The sequence below is a fragment of the Halyomorpha halys genome, unplaced genomic scaffold (assembly GCF_000696795.3).
Source record: "Halyomorpha halys isolate HHAL.00 unplaced genomic scaffold, Hhal_1.1 Scaffold455.1, whole genome shotgun sequence".
NCBI lineage: Eukaryota > Metazoa > Arthropoda > Insecta > Hemiptera > Pentatomidae > Halyomorpha > Halyomorpha halys.
The window spans coordinates 835725-856896 of NW_027111717.1; the positions used below are offsets into that span (position 1 = coordinate 835725).

General features: G+C 27.7%; 1 protein-coding gene across 9 annotated transcripts in view; it reads left to right on the forward strand.

The window, feature by feature from the left end:
* Positions 1-21172, forward strand: part of LOC106682966 (dystrophin) — a 616519-nt gene that overhangs the window by 347362 nt on the left and 247985 nt on the right. For 8 of the 9 annotated variants that reach the window (XM_067049744.1, XM_067049742.1, XM_067049750.1 and 5 more), the window contains 11 exons: positions 1526-1660; positions 1784-1978; positions 3103-3243; positions 3376-3548; positions 4935-5111; positions 5291-5431; positions 9393-9540; positions 10103-10207; positions 10445-10621; positions 12224-12322; positions 12394-12586. In XM_067049744.1, the coding sequence (XP_066905845.1) occupies positions 1526-1660; positions 1784-1978; positions 3103-3243; positions 3376-3548; positions 4935-5111; positions 5291-5431; positions 9393-9540; positions 10103-10207; positions 10445-10621; positions 12224-12322; positions 12394-12586 (1684 nt within the window). The remainder of the gene's footprint in view (positions 1-1525; positions 1661-1783; positions 1979-3102; positions 3244-3375; positions 3549-4934; positions 5112-5290; positions 5432-9392; positions 9541-10102; positions 10208-10444; positions 10622-12223; positions 12323-12393; positions 12587-21172) is intronic. The other variant, XM_067049748.1, reaches the window with a different exon arrangement.

Sequence of the window (21172 nt, forward strand, 5' to 3'; positions counted from 1 at the left end):
TGACACTAACTGAATAGTTTAGCTTTACTACAATTAACGGAACCTGTTATTTTGATTTATTTGCATATATTGATTTTTTTTGTCATTACTTCTTGATTGATTGATTGATGTTATTACTTGTTTCTATAAACTTATTAATTGTTTTTTTTTTACTTGTGGGGACTGTTAGTTATTTGAGTAGTACTCCATATTGGTTAATATAAGTTGATTATAGAATATTCCTGTTATATCTGTTTTACCTCAGAGTGGGGTAATTCTAAATGTTTTTTAGTGACTAGATTTTATTATTTATTTCTTCAGTTTCAAGTTAATACATTTTTAGATTATGGTGCTTTTTTTATTTTTGTAAAAAGAATGTGGTACTGCTGTTTTTAAATATTTATACTTAATATAATAAGTACTGTATAAATAAGAATAATTTGTCACTTTAATAATTCTGTTTTATGTTTAATAGGAAAACAGAGAAAGTTTTAAAATAAAAATATTGGAAACATTAAACACACAATAGAAAGAACTAGAAAAAGCTAGAAAAAAAAATTAAAATATGTAAGAGAATAAATAATAAAAAAAAATGTATAATTTTAGCACATAATTCAAATTTATTTAATAATTTTATATGACTATTTATATTGTTTTATTCTCTGAATATTTATATCAGTAGGCTTCAAAACAAATTGTTTTTTGCTAATGTTAAGTATATTGTGTATTTGGCAGCCCAATAAAGTTAGGCAGCTCAAAATTTTTAATAAAGTGTTTTTCTCTCTTGTGCAGTTAATTAATAATTGGGATAATTATATTTAACACAAACCAAATGAAATTCTTAGCACTTTTTTTAATCATAACAAAAACTATGGAGGGGGGGGGGGTAGATAGAATGGAATGTAACTGAATGGTAGAACTTAAGCTGAACAAATGTAGGTTGGCAAAACTGCTTGTATTAGAAACAGTAAGTTTGAGTGGCAATATTTTATCAAACTTTTATAGTATTTTTCTTGATTTTTTCTAAAACATATTCTATAACTTTAACTGGTTTTTATATTTATGTGTAACAAATAGGCTAGTTATCATTTGCTTTTATTTTTGTGCATTTAATGGTAACTTGAAAGTTTAATCCATTCAGTTCTGTCTAAAATGAAACCTTAGATCTTTGTGTTTTACAAATATTATCTAAATCTTAACTTATTTAAAATATTAAATAATGAAAATATTAATTCATTAAGAGTTTTTTCACTTGATAAAATTCCTAATTATAACTATAATTTTAAGTTCATTTAATCAAGTTATGATTATTTTATCATTATATTGATTACTCATATTTTTATTTAAATTTTTTTATAGATTAAAATATTATTATGTAATTATGCTTATGAACTTTATAAGTACAAGAGAACGGCCCATTTTAGAATAATGTATTAAAGAAAGCATGGTTTGAAGTGGTGATGAGATCCTAAAAATTTTAACTGAATTTTGTTTGTGTAATTAGTATTAATCCGTTGGAAAAGTTTTACATGTGTTGGTTTCATAGGCTCAAAAGTTGGATGCTCAGAGAGCTGATGTTCTCCTAATTGAACATCACAAGCTAATAACCAATATTAACACAAAGATAACTAATATCAATCTGAAGTTAGGACAAGCTAACAATGATGAAGCCAAGTTGCAGGTAATTTTTGTCTTAACATATTAACTGCTGTTTTTGATTGAAGTGTAAAACTGTTGTAAATACTTACTTTAAATAAAACAACAGAAGTATTATGATCATTAAGACTTAAAGACTCATTTTCAGGAAGTAATGGTGGAATACGGGCTATGTGAAGAATCAATGTCCCGACTTTTTGAAGTTACCAAAGATTTATCAAATCTTCAAGTTGTAACTGATAGTAAGGAGCTTGCTGCTGCTTGGAAAGCTTTGAGTGACAAATTTAATACTTTGAAGAAAAGTCCTAATCTTAAAGATAAATGTATACTTATGCCGGATAAGGTAATTTATTGCAATAATTTCATGTTATCTTACTAAGTAATGGAATACCTCTGAAAACACTAATGATCATTCTAATTTTTTATCATTTTTTTTTTGAAAAGTTATATTTAGATCATTATTAAAGCGAAAAATATTTTACTATTGTTTTTCAATTGAAGTTTCAATTTCCGGAGGGTTGTAAATTTATTTTAAAAAGCACTGATGATCACTCCACTCCACAATAAATTGAACATAGAACAATATCAGTGGATAATCCTGCATGGATTTTTTGGAGTGATGCGGATAGAATTTTAACGATGGAAACAGTTTTTAACACAGTTTTAAATCATTGCTATACTACTTCTAATAAAAATTCTTTTCCAATCAATAGAGTATAGTTAAAATTTGCGATATGAATTATATAAAGTATTGTTATAAGTAAGTTAATTGACTTTTATTTTGTGGCGGCTACACGGAATGAAAACTTGACCCTTCCACTCCGATTAGAATAGGTTAGTTATCTCTAAGATAAGGGACATGACGGCCGTGTGGGTTGGGGCACAGGTCCCAATGCGCTCGGTTCGGAACGTTTGGGTTTGATTCCTACCTGGGGCAGTTAAGCATTCATTTTTCGGCTGTCCCAAAGAATGAATCTTGACACTCCCACCTTGGTTAGTACGTGGCGGCAACCCAGGTAGCCATCAGGGGCTGGCAAAAAGGACCACTAGCCCCACTTGGCGGACTAGTTCCCCCCTCCAAACACCAATACTAGTACCAGTACCTCTAAGATAATGTTGACCAATCATATATCATATTCATTTTTCACAAGACCAACATCCAAAGAAAGGAAAGGAAGTGTTTAAAATTTGTAGGAAGAACTGTGTGTGAAATAAATCTGAAGTTTAACTTTTGAAATTTAAGGATCCTCCTACCGTGGTTTACTTTAATTTTAACAATCTATTTATGTAGAAAATGCTTGATCAATATGTTGAATTTTGTTGATTTTTTTTTTTTTTTTCTCTTGGCTTCTTTCTTTTGTCTTATTAATTTTTAATTGATATAACTATACATTAGTTTCCATCAGTAAAATATTTGAGGTTACCTCTTTGAAGAACTAAATTATTAAACTGTTTATAACATTTCAGGATATGATGGATTCTCCAGCTGATTATATTGCTCATGTTAATAAAGTTCGAGAAGCTATTTCTATCGTTGCAAGGAAACTGAAACAGCCACCTTTGTCAACAGATTTTGATCCATTCCACTTACAAGAAGAAGCTTTAAAGGTATTTTAGATACTTAAATACATGTCCCGTTATCATTTTTAGTTATAATAAATTATAGTGATTATTAAATTAAGTCGATATCCTTTTTAATAACATGGAAGTCATCTGAGATTGATATTTTGTTATTTTCAGGGAGTTAAAGATAAACTGAATAGGTTGAAAAGTGAAGTAGACAAAGTAGATCAAAAAAGAAATAGGATTCTTAGGAAAGTTAGTGGAGAAGGTCGTGAAAATGTTGTAAAAGCAGTAGAGAGGCTAAAACAGGAATGGGAATTGGCTAATACTAATTTAAATGACAGATACAGGTATGTTTTATTGAACAATACTTACTTTATTGAGTTGTTACTAATTATTTTTGTATTATTGATATTGTTAAGAAAAAAAAATAGTATGTTGAACCAGAGGGTTACCAACAATACTGCTTGTTGAATGATAATTTAATGTTACTGAAATGGTGAAAGATGATTACTCCTTTAGAGAGTTAGTGCTGATATATCTGCATGTGTGGGACTATCCCCATGGTCTAAACAATGATTTATCACTAGGACCAGTTAATCACTTGAGGCTAGTCCAATATTTATTTGCTCTATCCCTACTCCAATCTATTGGATTTCAAGGCATATCCTATTTTCTCTAGGACTAATTGTAGATTAGTTCTATTTGATCTATCAGTAAAGGATTTCAGTGTATGAAACCCAGCCCATAAAAGATTAATCTGCAAATAATTATTAAAAATTTTTATTACCATATTTAACAAAGAAATACATTCCTAGCAGTCCTAAATCTATTACTAAATATCTAATTAATTTAATAAAGTAACAAATTAGGCCTATTTTTATGTTTCTCGCCTACAAACTTAGAAGTGCATCCTAGCAAAAGAGTTATAATAATAAAAGAAATTAAAGATCATTAAATTCTGTGTTGATTAAATGTCATAATGTAATCATTAGTTCAAGCGATATGATCATAAACCACCTCCTCTGGGTGCATATGGATGTCAGAGCACTTCAAACCAGCTATTGGAATCTTGGAAAAGGTGGTTTGGATTGGTCCCATAAGGTGTTCCCACCATTCATTCTCTAAGGGGTTAAGAAGTAATAATTATAAATAGTACTATAAAATATAAACAATGATAATTGGATTTATCAATTTAGGGAGAGAGGACATTATATGGTATTCATTGTACAACTAAATATACGTAATACTAGGAATGAATGACTACAGATTGATTTTTAAAATTGCCTTTTCATTAAAAAGTGTAGGAACTTTTGAATATTTTCACCATTTAGGGCTTATAGATGTAAAACAAAAAAAAAATAAATAAAATTTTGATATCCCTTACTTTATCAAACTAGTTAGCTGTTTAGTCATTATCTTACCATTTCATATAATATTGCATCCATATATTATTGAAAACTACATAGTTTTTTCAATACGATTATTAGATAATCAAAATTCTACTGTACTTTAAATTTAACACCAAATTGTTGGAACTAGTTGGATGTTCCAAAACAGCTGAACATTTTTTTAGTAGGATGCATATCTGTAAAAATGTATTACGTTCTCCATATTCTTTTGAGCTAATAATGGCTATAAAATCATTCTGATTTACAAGATATTTCTAGAGATATTTCATATATTAAAGGAATTTTATTGCTTCCTAAATTTAAATATTTTTTCTCTTGTTCAAGTCATTTAACTAAGTGTAAGGAGCAATGGGAATCTTTGCGAAAGAACTGTGAAAAATTCGCTGATTGGCTGTCCACTATGGAGATAGCTACCAAAGATTTGGACACTAATAAACAATCTGCTCTGGAAGTCAAAGCGAAGTTGAGAGATTTAGAGAAACAAGCCACAACTAAGACAGGGTAATGTTAAACCTTTGTTTATTTCATTACTAGAAAAAAGCATGTTTTGAATATTAAGTTAACTTATTATATGATGCTTCATGATTTCTTTGATTTTATATTTATGTAGTGAAACCATGCCTACTAAATTATATAATTGAAAATAAGTGTTATAATATTTTATTATTTAAAATTTTCAGGGTGATGAATAGAATAGTTGGAGCTGGTAGAGATATGGTTGCTCTCGGGGGATCACAGGCCAAAGAAATGTGGCAGACTGTGGAGTCTTTGCGTCATCGTTGGAACCATCTTTTAACACAATTCAAGAGTATAAGAGAAACGTAAGTTTAAAGCTAATTATATATATTTTAAAAATTTAATTGATATTCATAAATAATTTTTAAAAAAATATTTACGTTGAAGAAATGAGAAATTTGGAGGTTTATTTCATGATTGGGTATGAGATAATGATTAAATTTTGACTAAATTCATTTATGAGGTATTGATGTTAAGACTAATTTCAATTTTTTTTTTATAAATACACAGTATGAAAAAAAAAATTGGAAACTGATTGAATTTTCCCCATATTTCTAGTAAATAAGATTTTTTTTTCTTTATATCATGGTGAGAATTAGTTTCTTTATAGGTTATTCGAACGAATTCTACTACCAAATTAAACATTTTTATTACTGATACTATACACATAAATCAGGAAGGATACTAAACAGAAATTTTTAAAACTGATGATTCTTCTTCTTATCAGTTTTCTGGCTGAGAATGGCCACCTAATAATGAGTATCACCTCCTCTTGTACAGAAAAGCCTGTAAGGGATAGAAGAAATTAGATTTTAATTACAATTACAAAAAAAAATTATTATGATTCTGGTTTATGTCATTAAAGGAGGATGACAGTGCTTAACATATCTCTTTAAACTATCCCAAAAAATACTCGGATCAGATTCACATCGGGAGATTGTGCAGGCAGTCGATAACTGTATTTCTTGTGTCCTGCAACCATTTGGTCCCAATTCTTGCATTATGCAGGTATATTTTTGTCTGGTTTCTAGAATTAATTGACTTCTTAAAAATGTAAAAGTCTCATATAATAGTCAACTCATTATGACGTGAGTTTTATAAAATAAAATATTTAAGAGTAAAAAAAAAAAAATCCTTTAAATCTTTCTTGATAAGGAGTGTCCTAAACCTTCCCTGGTTTTTGCCTCCCTCCTCCCCTACCCTCCCTCAGAACCCAATGGGTTGGGAATGGCCCTTAGCCAAATCTTGCCTATCTGTGACACAAATGTCAGTGTACCCGGTGGAGTCACCCAGGAATAGCTGGCTGTTTTTATCGATCTTTGTTTTTATCCTGTGAATTTGCAATTTACTATATGAAATGTTACAAAAGTACTGTAATTAGTTTGAAAATAAATTGTTATGTGTTAAAATGACTATTGTATATTAATAAACACAGTTATTATGCTTTAATATTAACCAATTAAAGGATTGAGTTAGACTAAGTGATCTATTAATCTTATTTTAATTTAAAGTTATCATTTGATTTAAATGAGTCGCTTAAGATACCTCGAAATGTCAAAGTAAGTAATTATTTTTGTTTACTAGTGTGTTTCTTGTTCTCTATGATGGTTTATTAGGACTCAATATTTCTATATTTTTGTTTACCCTTCAATGTTGATGTAATTTACTGACAAATAATTAGATTTATTTGAATATGTTCTATTCTATTCTTATTTAGATATCACTTTAAATCTATTTAATTCTTTGCTTATAATCATAATATTATATATTCAAGGTCGTTCAAAGCTTAAATATCAGATGTTAAAATTAAATTTTATATTTTTCTCTACTATTACATTATCAATTTTTTTAAGTTTCTTTAAATTGGTTTACTACAACTGAAAAAAGTTCCTACTTCAACTTATTCTAAAGTACTATGATTTACTTATAACACATTATTTATTTACTTTAGCATTGAACAGTAGACTCATTTAATAGGAAAATAAGGCTAAAATTATAAAAGAAACTTGTACTTGTTTGTTTTTATTACCAACAATTCACATTCACTTATATCAAACTAAGTTATTATCTTTGATTATTCATCATTTTAATTTATTTATTTTATATAGGACAGAGACAAAATAAAATTGTTTTCCCTGATACATGGTAAAAATTGAACATGAGATATAAGTGTTATATAATGAATATGGAAAGGGGGGGAGGGGTATTAATATAAAATATTTGAATAATTGTTGGTTATTATAACAATTCATTGATATTCATATTCAATTAATGATTTTAATAATTATGAATTAATACAAAATTGTATTTCATAGAGAAAATAAAACTTATGAAAGAATAATAAATTATCTCAGCAGATTTGGGATTGCCACAACTGATTGAATGATAATAAATGAAACAAAGCCTGTGTTGAGTTGGCAGAACTGAGAGCATTAAAAAATGTCAGAAAGAGCAATTTCTTTGCAAATGTTTTTATAATTTTAAAACATATTTTTTACTTATTAGTCAAATGTATTCTGTTCTTTCAATTTGTTTATTGTTTTATAATGAAGGAGTTGGTTATTTTCAACTACCCATTGTTTTAATAACTTCAAAGTTAGTATTAATGAGTACTGAATACATTAGGATATGAAACATTTATACATCTATTTTATTAGTGTTGAAATATAATAAACCCAAATGGTCAATTTCAATAAAAGGTAATAACAATTGATATTATTGTTTATTAGCTTGCAAAAATAGTAAAGTGAAGCATAGATTATTAATAAAATTTTTATTTGCAAAATTGAGTTTTCTAACTTTTTTTTTTAAAGAATCAGAGTTACTATTGTTTTTCTTCTTTTCTATGATATATTATTTTCAATTGATTATTTATAATTCCATTAGATTGATAATTACTAGGTTAGAGGTTTTTTTTTAAAGTAGCTATGTTTTTTTTAAAAATTTTAATTTGTAATTAAATAATATTCAGAACTTGATGCAGATAATGCTTCATATGATGAAAAATCTGAGCTTATAAGTGTCTTTAAATTTAACAAACTTAAAATACTTTTGAAAGCAAAAGGAAGCTGAATACTTAATGAACCTTATTATCTAAGTAATGCAACTCTATTGTGTGCTATTTTTTGTACATTTTATATTGCTAGATTTCTTTTCTTTTGTAATGTACAACTAATATGTTGAAAACTTTAGTTTTAATTTTAGGTAAAATTACTGTGACTATTTTTGATTATTTCATGAAGTCTCTTAGTAAAAAGATACTATATATGTATTTTTTTAAATCATAAAATATGTGAATGAAATTTATCAATAAAACATGAAAAATAGCCTATATAAATGAATTTAAATACTTTGAAGATAGAATTATTAAAGGACATGGTGGAAAGTTTGGTAAAAAAATAAAAATATACAGTAACTTGATGAAAAGAGTTTTACCAATTGATAGGGATTTGTTTGTATAACAGTACAGATAATTTGATCAAAACTGGGAATTGAATTGAATTCAATTTATTGCATGGGAAATTCAATTTACTTTGTTAATTTTTTACTGTATTCACCATTTCCTAGATTTAATCTACTGTCAACAATTTCTGCATTAATAGAATAATGCTACTAATACTTGTTTAATTTAACAATTTACCAAAAAATGTTTTTCCTTAGTTTTTTTAAAATTCCATATGGTATATTCCTTTTGTAAACAATAATCATGAGATTGAATCAGATGAACACATATTGGGACTCTGAAATTAAACTGTCATATGCTTATGATATTAATATTTGGCGTGCTCGTCAGAAAACAGTTATTCTTTGGTTTTAACTGTTGCTAAATTAAAAATATGATCTTAATCCATTCATCCTACCCTTGTTGAAGTTTTGGGAATTAAAGCCACTTAATTATCAATAAAAATCATCTTCTGGTCAAAACATTTAATATCACAATTTATAGTTTATGTGCGTTTTTTAGTGAAATAAAAGTATATTAGCTTGGGTTTACTTATTGTTTAGTTTTAAATTAATTTTGCTAAACTTAATTTTATTATTATCATCTGGCAGTAGAGATGTAAAGAAAAACTTTTGTTGCAAAAGCTGAAGCTTTCTATTGATGTTCTCTGTATAATAATAAAATATAGAGTAAAAAATAAAATCAAAGTAAAAACCTATTCTTGATAGATTTTATTAAATATTATCTCTATAATTTAAATGGATCATTATTGTAAAAATATAGAATAGTGATTTTTTTTTTCAGTTCATTTTTTTTTTTTGTAGACTTGGAATGATGCAAGGCACTAAGCATGGTGCTAAAGGTGCTGTCGAGTCAGCAACAGCATGCTTAGACCAGGTGAAGTCGTTGCTGTCCTCCCAGGCCAATCCATCAGACGAGGCCGCGCTGTCAGTGAGAATGTCCCTGGTTAAGGTATATAATTTTCGTCCATTACTATATTTAGACAAAGCACCCCTTCCTGTGCTCAGTGGACCCTCCTAATATATAATGCCACATGTGCTGGAGTTTTTGTTGCTCCCTCCTGGACTACCAGCAGCTCATAATAAGCTCTTGAGTTATTTTCGGCTAATACCTTGTCTTAATAATAAAATATTCTGTTCTCTTGCTGTCTCCTTCTTCTGGGTTTTCAAAGGTCTGGTGTTGGTTTTTTTTCAAATATGATATTTGAATATGAACTAAATAAAAATTTAAAAAAAAAAAAAAAAAATACCATGATTTCCATTATAATTCAAACCTTTTTTTTTTTTTAACATTGTTTTTTATTTCTCTATTTCCAATACAAATTTAATAGACTGCTTCTTATACTATGATTTATTTCCTAATTGTGGAATTTTGATTTTGCACTTTTACATTTCATATTTATTTTTATTTTTCAATTTCTTCTTCTGATCATTTTATTTTTATAATTTTTCTCTTTTTCTTCTCTATTTTTTTTTTAACTTCATCTTCATGTTGTTTCTTTTTATTTTGCCAGTCATTGCAAGAAGACCTTTCTAAAAAGAAAAGGGAATTGGAAAGCCTGCAATCAAATGGAGGGCAGACAGAACAGTTACAAATGTTAATTACAAACATAAATAAGGTAGGATGGTGTGTGAATTATATCAATTAGTCTCTCCGTCTTTAATTTAAAAAAAGACGAAAATTAGATATAGCTTTGTTCAGATCATAAATATTCTCTTAATACTGTGATATTTTTCTTTAATGTTAAATTAACCTACTCTTTTCATTTCTTTAATCAATAGTAAATTATAGAATCTTATTTTATCATTATTTATGTGTTGATAACAGTGGTGGTTTAAGTGATAGTTTTTTTTAGGCTCAAGAAAATCTCTCTGAACACAAAGATTACCTCAGTAGTAAAATAAATTCCTTACAAAGACTTTTAGCACAGCTTGAATGTGTAATGGCCTGGGTCAATGAAGTGAAAACAAGAGTTAATATAAGCAAGGAGTTGTCACCAGCGGAGAGAACCAGAATTCTAGATAACATCATGGTAAATAGTTTAGGGCCTACCTTTATTTTAGATAATACATTTAAATTATTATCCTTTAACACTATAATAAGCAGGTACTTAAAAAAAATAGTTATTAAGAACACGATAGAATTAAGTATTCAATAACAAGCCGTTACTTAAAATTTATTTATTATAATTTTATACTTTATTATTAAGTTCATATTATATTCAATTTATTTATATCATTATTCACTTTTTTAAATTTTTAATTATTTTAATCTTTAAATCAGATTAAGTTATATTGATCATGTACCTCATTTAATTGTTATTTTATGTGGAATTCATTCTTACAAATATTGCTGTATGTTTGGGGTGTTTTGGTGCTTTTAAAGTTTTCTGAGTTCATTATCTGATTAATAATTAAACAGTGTTTCTACATCAGTTGTTCCCAACCTGGTGAAGTCCGTGGCCCACTAAGCTAGAAATTAAAAGGGAGGGGGTAGGAAATACCCTAAGTCCCCTCCCTCCTACTCAAAAGCCTTTGTGATGCTTGAATATGAAAATAAAATACTTGCATTATTATGAGGTGTCTGCATTGAGTCAGAGTAGTAAATACGCATTATTAAAAATATATAGTGTAAATCATTAACAAGTAATTCTTAAGTCATAAAATCAAGAACAAAAAAAAAAGTGAAAACATTTTTGTTTATTGATGAATACTTTGTCAAAAATTTATTGTTGAATGAAAATTCCCTAAAATATATTCCTAAGAAGTTTAAACCATACACAAGTTTTTATCATATAAAATAATTATTTAAACTTTTTAAGAAACTTTAATTTAAAAACTGTATTCATTGAATATACTTGGCCCTTCTCATTTAATGAATATCACTTTAAAAATCTAATTAATTTAGGAAATATTTTACTTTTGCTACTAGACGTTCCCATGATCGTCTAGCGAGGCTCTGCATGGTGGAAACCAATGCATTTAATGCTCTTTTTTATTTTATTTTATTTTTTTGTTGCAAGATTCACTGATTTGAGCTTATATTTTTATTATCTGTGACTTTATACCATAACTGTTTTATTTGGTCATTGTTAAAAAAAAAATTATTTAAGTCATTAACATTATGGTTAATTTAATTTCACAAATTTTTATTTAAATAATTTTAAAATAAATTTTGAAACTGATTTATCTGAATTATATTATATAACTATTGAGTAAAGTTGAACATTCCTTGATTACTTTTCATAGAGAACCTTGAAGTTCTTTTCCATTGCCAAGTACTTAATCATTATTAAGAGGAATATTTTTGAAATAAAAGTTCTTTAGAATTAAAGTCCATTTTATAAAGTTTCTTAATAATCGTAGTGCTTATTAGACACTCATTATGGAAAAATTTATTTAAAAAAACTATCATGCCAGATCTAGTACAACGGTTTTGCCAAAACAGTAAATGTTCTCATGACTGCAACTATCATACATCATGACAGTGGTTAATTGTAAATACAAATAATAGTTATTTATCATAGTTAATAATATTATGCATTTCTTATTAAGTCAATTATCTTCTTTTAAAATGTTAAATATATTCTTTTAAAAACTCTTAAGTCTATTTCATTGTGTATTTATTCCTGCAGACTTGTATTTATGATCGTGAGGCTGAGGTAAAAGAAGTCAAAGAAAACTTCAACAATTTAGACAAAGAATGCAGAGGGGATATGCCTGCTGATTTGAGGGTAAAAATAATATTATTTAACTTGCTATTGTATTGAGGTAACAAAGTTAATTTCACTTGTTTCATTTCTAGGAGCAAATAAGAAAGCTCACTGAAAATTGGCAGTATTTGAAAAATCGTGGTGAGCTGACTCCTTCTAAGATCCCAGTGCTCCAATCGCCTATTATGAACCGCCAAGCTAGTCCACTGATTCGCAGGAGTCCAGCACTAAGCAAGAAATCTGAGTCCGAGTTGCTGACATCTTCACCGTCGCAAGCAGTAAAAGGTAAGATATATTGATAATTATTATTTCAGTATGTTCCTGTTTATTTATTTTAATTATTGAAGATCACTATTTATTTTTCTAAATTACTAGATTTTCTTTTTTGAATGTATGATTTGAATAACCATTGAAATTTCCCTTTAACTTTATATTGCTTTAAAACTTCTCTTTGTATTTTTTTCAATAGATAATTTCAAGTATATATTAAAATATATACCCAACCATCTCCTTTATAATTTGAAATAATACGGTCAATCATTTGTATATATAATAAATTATATATTGTATTAACTCATGAAATATTAAAACACTTGAAAATATTGCGATTATTTTATTGATCTGAAATATAAAAAATTTAAAGAATATCTGCTCTTGTAAATTGTATAAAATTTTAATTCAGTTAGTTGAATAAAAATATATTATTATATTGCCTTAGGGGAAATGCTCTGCATTTATTTAATGTTCAAGTAAAGTGGATTTATCAAGTGCATGTATAACAACTGATTAGTAGTTATTCACATATTTGTATTTTTAGTGCATGTTAACTGATGTTTACAATATTTTTTTCGGTTTTGGTAACAAGTATGCTGTTTCATTTAACTGCTTTTCATTAGACATTTCAGAAGCATTGCTATTGGTCGATTCATACCGAACGCAACAGATAAAACTCTGTTAGTTAATTAACAACAAGTATTTTAACTGTATTAAATGTAAAACATTACATGGTAAACTCTAATTAACATCAAATAAAAAATGTTTTTTTAATTTTGAATGAATTGCTATTTGAGAAGCAGCTTACTATTTTTACTACTTAATTTAATTAGTTTTATTGATTTTCTTCTGTTAGTGTGTCTTCTGAAACAATGAGAATATCATCCTCTTTATTTTTCTATAAATCATATTGCTGGTTACTTTGGTTATATTTAGTGTTAGCAACAGGGTCAATGGTGGCTGAGCTTATGACTGCTCGAGTTGGGCAAACATTATATGATTGACAACTGAATTTTTAGTCATAAAAATTAATTATGATTAATTGTGACTGATGTACAATGATCATTCGGAAATTAATAAATTTTTCATAGATACTTAACGGCTAATTACTAAAAAAATTTTTCTTATTTGTGATTTATATTTTATTATAAACTCATATTTTGATTCAATAATTTCTGTAATTAATTTCAGTGTTTTATTTTTCTGTTCATCTGTGAGTTTAAAGTTGCTAATTATATGTAATTATTTAAATTAGGAAAATCCTTCTTCACAACATAACCTTTTGTGTTTATTTCTTCATAGCTTTACTTTGATTAATGACAAATATTGCGTTAATTTCTTTTTAAAAATTTGGTTTTTATTCAGTTAAATTTTTATTTGAATAAATTCTTATCTGACTAATTTTTGATCTGATTTGATAACTAAAAATATATTCAAAGTTTTTAAACTTTTTTTTCAAGGAGATAACTTTAGTCATTTTGGATAATTTTATATTCATGATTAAAAATTCCTAATAAGTATTTAGTATTTTAAGTTATTAGTTGTCTTGGTTTATTTGATATTTTGTTTTCTTTGATCCAAAATTACTAATGGAGTCCTTTAATAAAGTTTTAATGAAGGGATATTGATGATTTTTTCTATTGCAATTTTCTAGATATAATAAAACTTTATTTTGTTTAGATTAACTAGGATTTTTCACGTTTATTAATAATATCTTGTAAGTAATGAGACAATTATTTTGGATTTTATTTATAATGCATACTATTTGTATTTTAATTTGTACCAAATCTTTACTTATCTGGTTCAAATCTCAATTTTAACTGTAGTTTAAATGTAAAATCAATTATCAAGGTAAATATAATATTGCTGTCAAGTGAGAATTATTATGAAGAATCTTACCACTCGTGGTTGTCCCTACACTATTCATGTATTGTTGCATGATCAATTTAAATTTTTTTATTTCTGTTTATTTTATTATTATTTCATTATTTCATGTAATTTCTTCACTTTTATAAGATTATTTTTATAAATTAATTTTCACAATGTGGTATGATTAGTAACACCCTGATTAAATAATATAGATAAGGTCAGAGAACCTGATGTAATTACTACCAATACATCCGTACAAACTTTATTGTAATTTCTTCCATATCAGTAAAATCTGATTTAGTATAGTTATACCAATTGTGTCTTCTTCTTCCTCTCTGTTCTACATCTTCATTGCTTATTACTTAGTTTTATTGATTCCACCCCTCTACCTATATGCTCATTACATCCAATATGGTGCTATCGTCTCAGGAGCATCATTACGACAACTTATTGGTGGGAAGGAATAAAATCTAAAATTTTTGGCCGTTCTTATGTGGAGTATTTCCTGAAATTAAACCTTTTACTAGATATTTTTTGGGAAACTGACTTCTCAAATAGATTTTAGTTTCTGTAAGGCCTCCTCATATTATAAAGGGGCCTAATCTTGGTGTTTTTTGAAGCAGTTTTAAGTATAATGAATGATATTTTACTATGTAATTTTCGCAGTTTGATAAAGGTTCTCAAATCTCCAATTACTTAATTTTTCGGGTTTTCAAATGGTTGGGAAGAGGAAGGAGGAGATAATTCTCCTGCCCTTACTCCTCCCTTAATGATAGCCTTGATTTTACTTCCAAGATGCAGTTTATGCAATTCATCATTGCCTATTCATTTAGATTCTCCAGGTGATACGTTCTTTTTGGTTAAATATTCTACATAAAATTGAATTTTTAATAAGTACAGTACATTGAGAAATGTAATAGTTTTGTAAATTCTAGCTTTTACTGAAAAGAAGGTGCAAATGAAATAACTGTATTTTTTTCCTATTGCAAAAAAAACAACCTTATTTTCAATCAGATTTCTCTTTTCCCGGTAATAGTGTATCCTATATAATTCTCAGATATCACTCAACGTATTTCGCGTTTCATGTATCTATACTACCGAAGTCATGACCGATTCTACATTTAATACATTTTATTGTTCGTATTTATTTTGTGATCTAATTTTTTATAGAATTTTATCAACTTTTTTTCATTCAATACCAAACAAATTATTGGCGTATCCAAACACGGCTATTTTACCACTTAGAGTTAGACCTTTTCCGGTACGGATTGGTTTTTTATGACGTATTCACAAGCTGAATCAAACGAAAATATGGGAAGTGAGTCTACTTGTTCTAAACCTGAACTGTCTTCGAACCTTTCGAAATAAAAACTCTGCTCAATCAAAATAAACAGCTTATAGCGGTAAATATAAATAAAATAATATTAAAAATATAAATATTTGGCAATTTACGATATAATGTCGATGAACTATAGCGTTGTATCTAATGAATTAAATATATTTTTAAAAATAGAAATTTATTATATTAGAAAAAAGTTGTTAAATACTATAAACTATTAATAAAATTAATTACTATTACTATAGACAATATATTAATTATATATGAATTTCTATATAGAAATATATTACTGACAGTTGGAGATAATTAATTTATTCAAACCAAAAAAATTAAATGTGCTTAAAAATCGGCATTTAGGTCTTAAATGAAAGAAAGAAATTTTTGTTCTTTTTTTTCTGTTTCTATAAAAATTCCTATTTTAAGGTTTCTGAAAATGTGAGAAACGAATATAAATATAGAACCTGCCTTGAATACTGTTTAACTGAAGATAACATTTTAGCAAGGTAAAAGTTTGTACATATGAATGGTATCGAGAGTTATCGGGCGCTCTTGGCTGTTTTTGATTTTCAAGTCTCTCTATTTCTCCTTTAGTTAGTTATCAAATTCTTTCATATTAAATATTTATCCAATTTTGTTTTATTTCTATTAACAATGCAAAATGGTCAATTGTTTCAAATAAATCAAGTTAAGGTACTTATGGAAGCTTTTTTAAAAATTTGGCATTTCAGCCCTATCAGGCTATTTCAATGAGAATAAAACCTAACTTATTTAAAAGATCATTTAATTTTAAGTTTTTGACAAAATCGAAAATGCACTTCGGTGAGTCTGTGTTGTCGAAAAATTTGCTGTAACATTCTTAGAATATATATATTTTTCTTAACGTTTCCTTTCAAATAATTATTTTAACTAGTCTGTTATTTATTTCTGTTGATAACTCAAAGTTGTTTAGGTAATAAATTCTTTAATCTCAACAGGCCCCATATGTTACGGCCTCATATCTATCCATGGCCCCTATAATCCTTAACGCCTATATCCTTAACGCCGGTCCCGCTTTTCTCTTAAATATTTGGAATGCTAATTCAAATCAGCAAATTTCTGGTAGTACCACAGGCCCTGAACCGTGCATGCCTTCCGTGCTAAATGGCTTCGGTTAGAGGAACCCTTATAGGATGAGATGCTTAAAATTCTCCACGTCAGCTTAAGGAGCTCTCACCACCGTCGCGGGAATGTAAAGCTGCGTTTTAAAACGTGTACTTACGTTCCACGTCTGGTTGTTGACAGTCCAGGTTTACTAAACCTTGCAGCTCCTATAGTTCCCTTTTAATAATTAAAGTTAAATGTGCGTTTTAGTTTTTGTTTTAAGTGGTAAATTGTTTGACAGTCTGATTAATCAGCAACACCTTTCATACGATGTTTCGTTCCTTTAATTATTATTCTTAACTTTATTATATTATATCATTAGTTTTTAATATAACCGTCGAACATCAAACGTATCCAATCCTTTCAATCTAAAATTCTTAGAACCACAATTAATCCACCCTATTACGTTTCCAACAGAGCACTACATCATGACCTACATATCCCTTTTGTCCTTGACCTCATACCAACCGAATTCTCAAAATTATATATAAACCTTTCCAACCATCCTAATCCTTTGGTTTAAACCTTATCTAGTTCCACTCCTACCTACAGCCCACCTAGAAGGTTGAAACGGCAGTGGCCAAGAAACTAATTAAAATAAAAATGGACAATTGGAGTTCTGGCAATGGTCAGATTCTCCACTCAAGTTGAGTGTTTGCGCATTTGCTCAGCCTCCACTGGCTCACTACCGAGGGATGCGCTGGGATCTTTTGAGCTCTGCTCTATCCCTCAGTGATCTTTCATCACTATTACCTATTGCCCACAACTGTGTGGCAGATTGTAATTAATATCTATCAATAAATAAAAAGTATTATAAGAAAAAAAAATTTAATATATATTTCTTACATGCACAAACAAAATGAAATATTTATTTTCAAAATATATATACATGAACCGGTATTAAACTGTAATGTTATTTTTATAAATTTGAAGGGGAACGTCATGGCTGTGGTGAAGAAGAAAAAAATAGCCGTTTCCTTCAAATTCACACACGGTCAAATCATCAATAGTAAAATGTTGTTTATATAAACTCTCATACTTAATTTAAAACTGATAATTAGTTTAATAAAATCGAGTAGGATGTACTGATTATATCCATTAAGTATAATTAAGCTACAGTAGTCCCTATTTATAAAGATATCACAATAAAATAGGATTAATTATGGATTTGCTTATCATCGTTATTATTAGAAAATAATCTGTTCTTTGGCGATTGTTTTGTTCAATGACTGGTGAGATTTCTTATTAAATTACATTATAATCCGAGAAAAAATAAAAAATAATTATTATTTAAGATGTTATTCGAAGATTTTTACAGCCTAGAGTCTCTCATGTAGAATTATATAATAAAACATTCAACTCGGGCTTCTTCACGACTAATAAAGATTGGATCATTTGAATGTACAGTAGGTTTTGACAAGTAAATATCAGTCATAAATGAATATATTTTAGTTACTGAAAAAAATAAAATAATTATAATAGATAACGTATAATATAATAGAAGACGTAACGGTTAACGAATGTCACTGATGTATTTCTTGGGTTTTTGTCATTTGTTTACAAGGTTAAGCGATTTTTAAATAACATTACATCCAAAAACAGTAATATATAATTTTATATAACATGACTTGGACGGACGAATGACAAACAATAAAAATACGCGTCAGATTCAAAAATGTCTTTGCACATTGCTGATATAGGACTGAATAGTTATAGCGGGTTTCATAAATTGCAACCTATCAGTTCATCCTGCAACTGGCGTGAAAAATAACCTAGCGAGGAAAAGATAAACTTGTGATGATTTTTGACGAAGAAATGACACCTCGGAAACAGTTCTATTTAGCTTATACATTATTCTTATTATTGTGGCATAAAAAAGAGGGTTAATTTTTAGATTTGGAACAGTAAATTAAATGGTACTGTATCAAAATTTGTATTTGATTTCAAGGTCCTTTGAAAATAAAAAGTTGAAAATGTTGTGCCCGGATAATGTAAGGGAATGGCGTTTCTACCTTTAAAACTTACTTTTTCACAACTTTGATTTATTTAATTAAATTATTAAATGATGTCGAATGTAGAAAAAGTTAGATAGTTAATCGATTATATTTTTCATTACGATATTATTTATGGAAAGTGGCTGTACGTTGGAGACAGCGTTTTGGGATAAAAGCTTGTATAGGATTAGTTATTTTAACATTATTGAAGTTAGATATTCTATCTCTGGTGTGCAATATAATGGGATATTTTTCCGTTCTGATTTGGCGAAATTTTGACTAATTTACTTTTGCTTCCACTTTCCTCAACATCCTCTTACCATATATATGTAGAATATAAATTAAGGGGGTGTATTACGATCGTGAGTAATTTCGATTTCTGTATTGAAATGTACCTCTTGAAGTCCTGAGTCCAAATATCCAAGTCTCCCAAACTGGTCTGTACATGTTTATGTGAACATGCATGCTCCAAAAGTCGTACGAAACTGAAATTGCATGTTTAGAGTAGGTGATATTAAGGCAAATTTTTCGTTAAAATCGACCTTCCAGAAGTGACTCTTTAGGGGTATTCATGATCTGTGGTTTAACATGTTAAAGCGTGTTAAATGGAAAAACTCATGTTAAATCGAAAAAAATTGCCTTTTTTTACATTAAAAACATTGATTTTTTTTTTTTGGATCGTTTTATTTTTTCAAAAAACTGTACGTTAAGGGATTAATATAAATATACACAAAGCATATCAATAGAAAATTCTCCTTTGATCTTTTTCTGAATATCCATGTTTTTCGAAATAGTAAATTTAAGTAATCAATAAAAAAAAAAAAAACTGCATTTGTATAACTGAAGGTATTATGTAACTTAATTGATCTTATTTGTATGAATTTAGAGCTTTGGGTCTTTGTTTATTTTCGTAAAATACTGGCTTTAGCAATGTATATACATGGATAAAGGATATAAATGTAAACAGATAAGAGGTGAGAAGGATAGACCTTGATTTTATAAGAGACATGTGCCTTCAACTATAAACCCTTAGATAAAGGAGGCCATGGCAAACCAATGGGTAGGGTCCAGTATCAGAATAATGTCACCCCTACAAAGATTTATATATTATTCCTTTTTTCACTTCTGTTACCCTCTTCTGTAGCTTATATCACTTTATAGAATGGTATGGAGATATTTTTTTCTTCGTTGAAGAAAATGTTTGTGGAAGTTCTGAGCCAAACTAAATAGAGATAGAGAATTCATTTTATATTGATGGCCTATATATTGGTAGGTTTTTGATTTAAGTTTATGATGTGATTTTTGCTAGCCTAAAAGTTCAATACCACTTGAAACCTATTATCTTATGCAAAACTTTAACACTAAACCCTATAGATTACTATAATCTTTCAATTTCCTATATATATATATAATAGGAGGCATACATTCCTTCTATGTGTCTTATACTATGTATATATTGGTAATTAATCTGTAATCATATGGGAATAAGAAAAAAAATAATCTTTCTTGTCTACCAATCGGTCATGGCTTATTCTTTAATCCAGAAGGCTTGAAATTATGTGCGATAACTAATAAAACCAAAATTTATTGTTTTTGTCCTAAATTTTAAGTTTATTTAAATTATTATTTTTTAAAATTTTAAATATCTGTTTTAAAATTGTTAATGAACATAATATTTTTTATTGTTCACTGTACAATACCATATCTTTGTATTAGCCATGTAAAAAAACAGCATTTAAGAAATAGAAATCGCATCGCTCTACGCTAAAATAGGATAGGATAAAACAACGCAGTATAATGGAAATTTATTTGACCATACTCAAAACCTTTTTTGTTTTCGTTTTCCTGTAGGTACATATGATTCATTCCTTTTTCTAACAATGAAATTATTTTGTTTGTTATAAACTAAAACAAAATTATAGTATATAATGTTAATTCTATAAATTGAATTGTTTCTTAATTTTTTTTTGTTTCTTTCATTCTTCAATCACATCATTATTGCTATTATTTCTTAATTATATTATTTTGATTATTATTTTTATACTAATTAGTTTTTATTAATTAAAATTATTAAATAATAATAATGTTGAAAATGGTCAGGGGCATCTGTTATGCTCGAGACAAAACCAATTCATTATCAATTATTAAAATCAGTTATTACAATAACCATGTAATGCCTACCAGACGGATCTGGTTATAAAGTTATATTTAAATAAAATGTTAACAGTGATTTTAATTACTTAATTTAAAATAAAT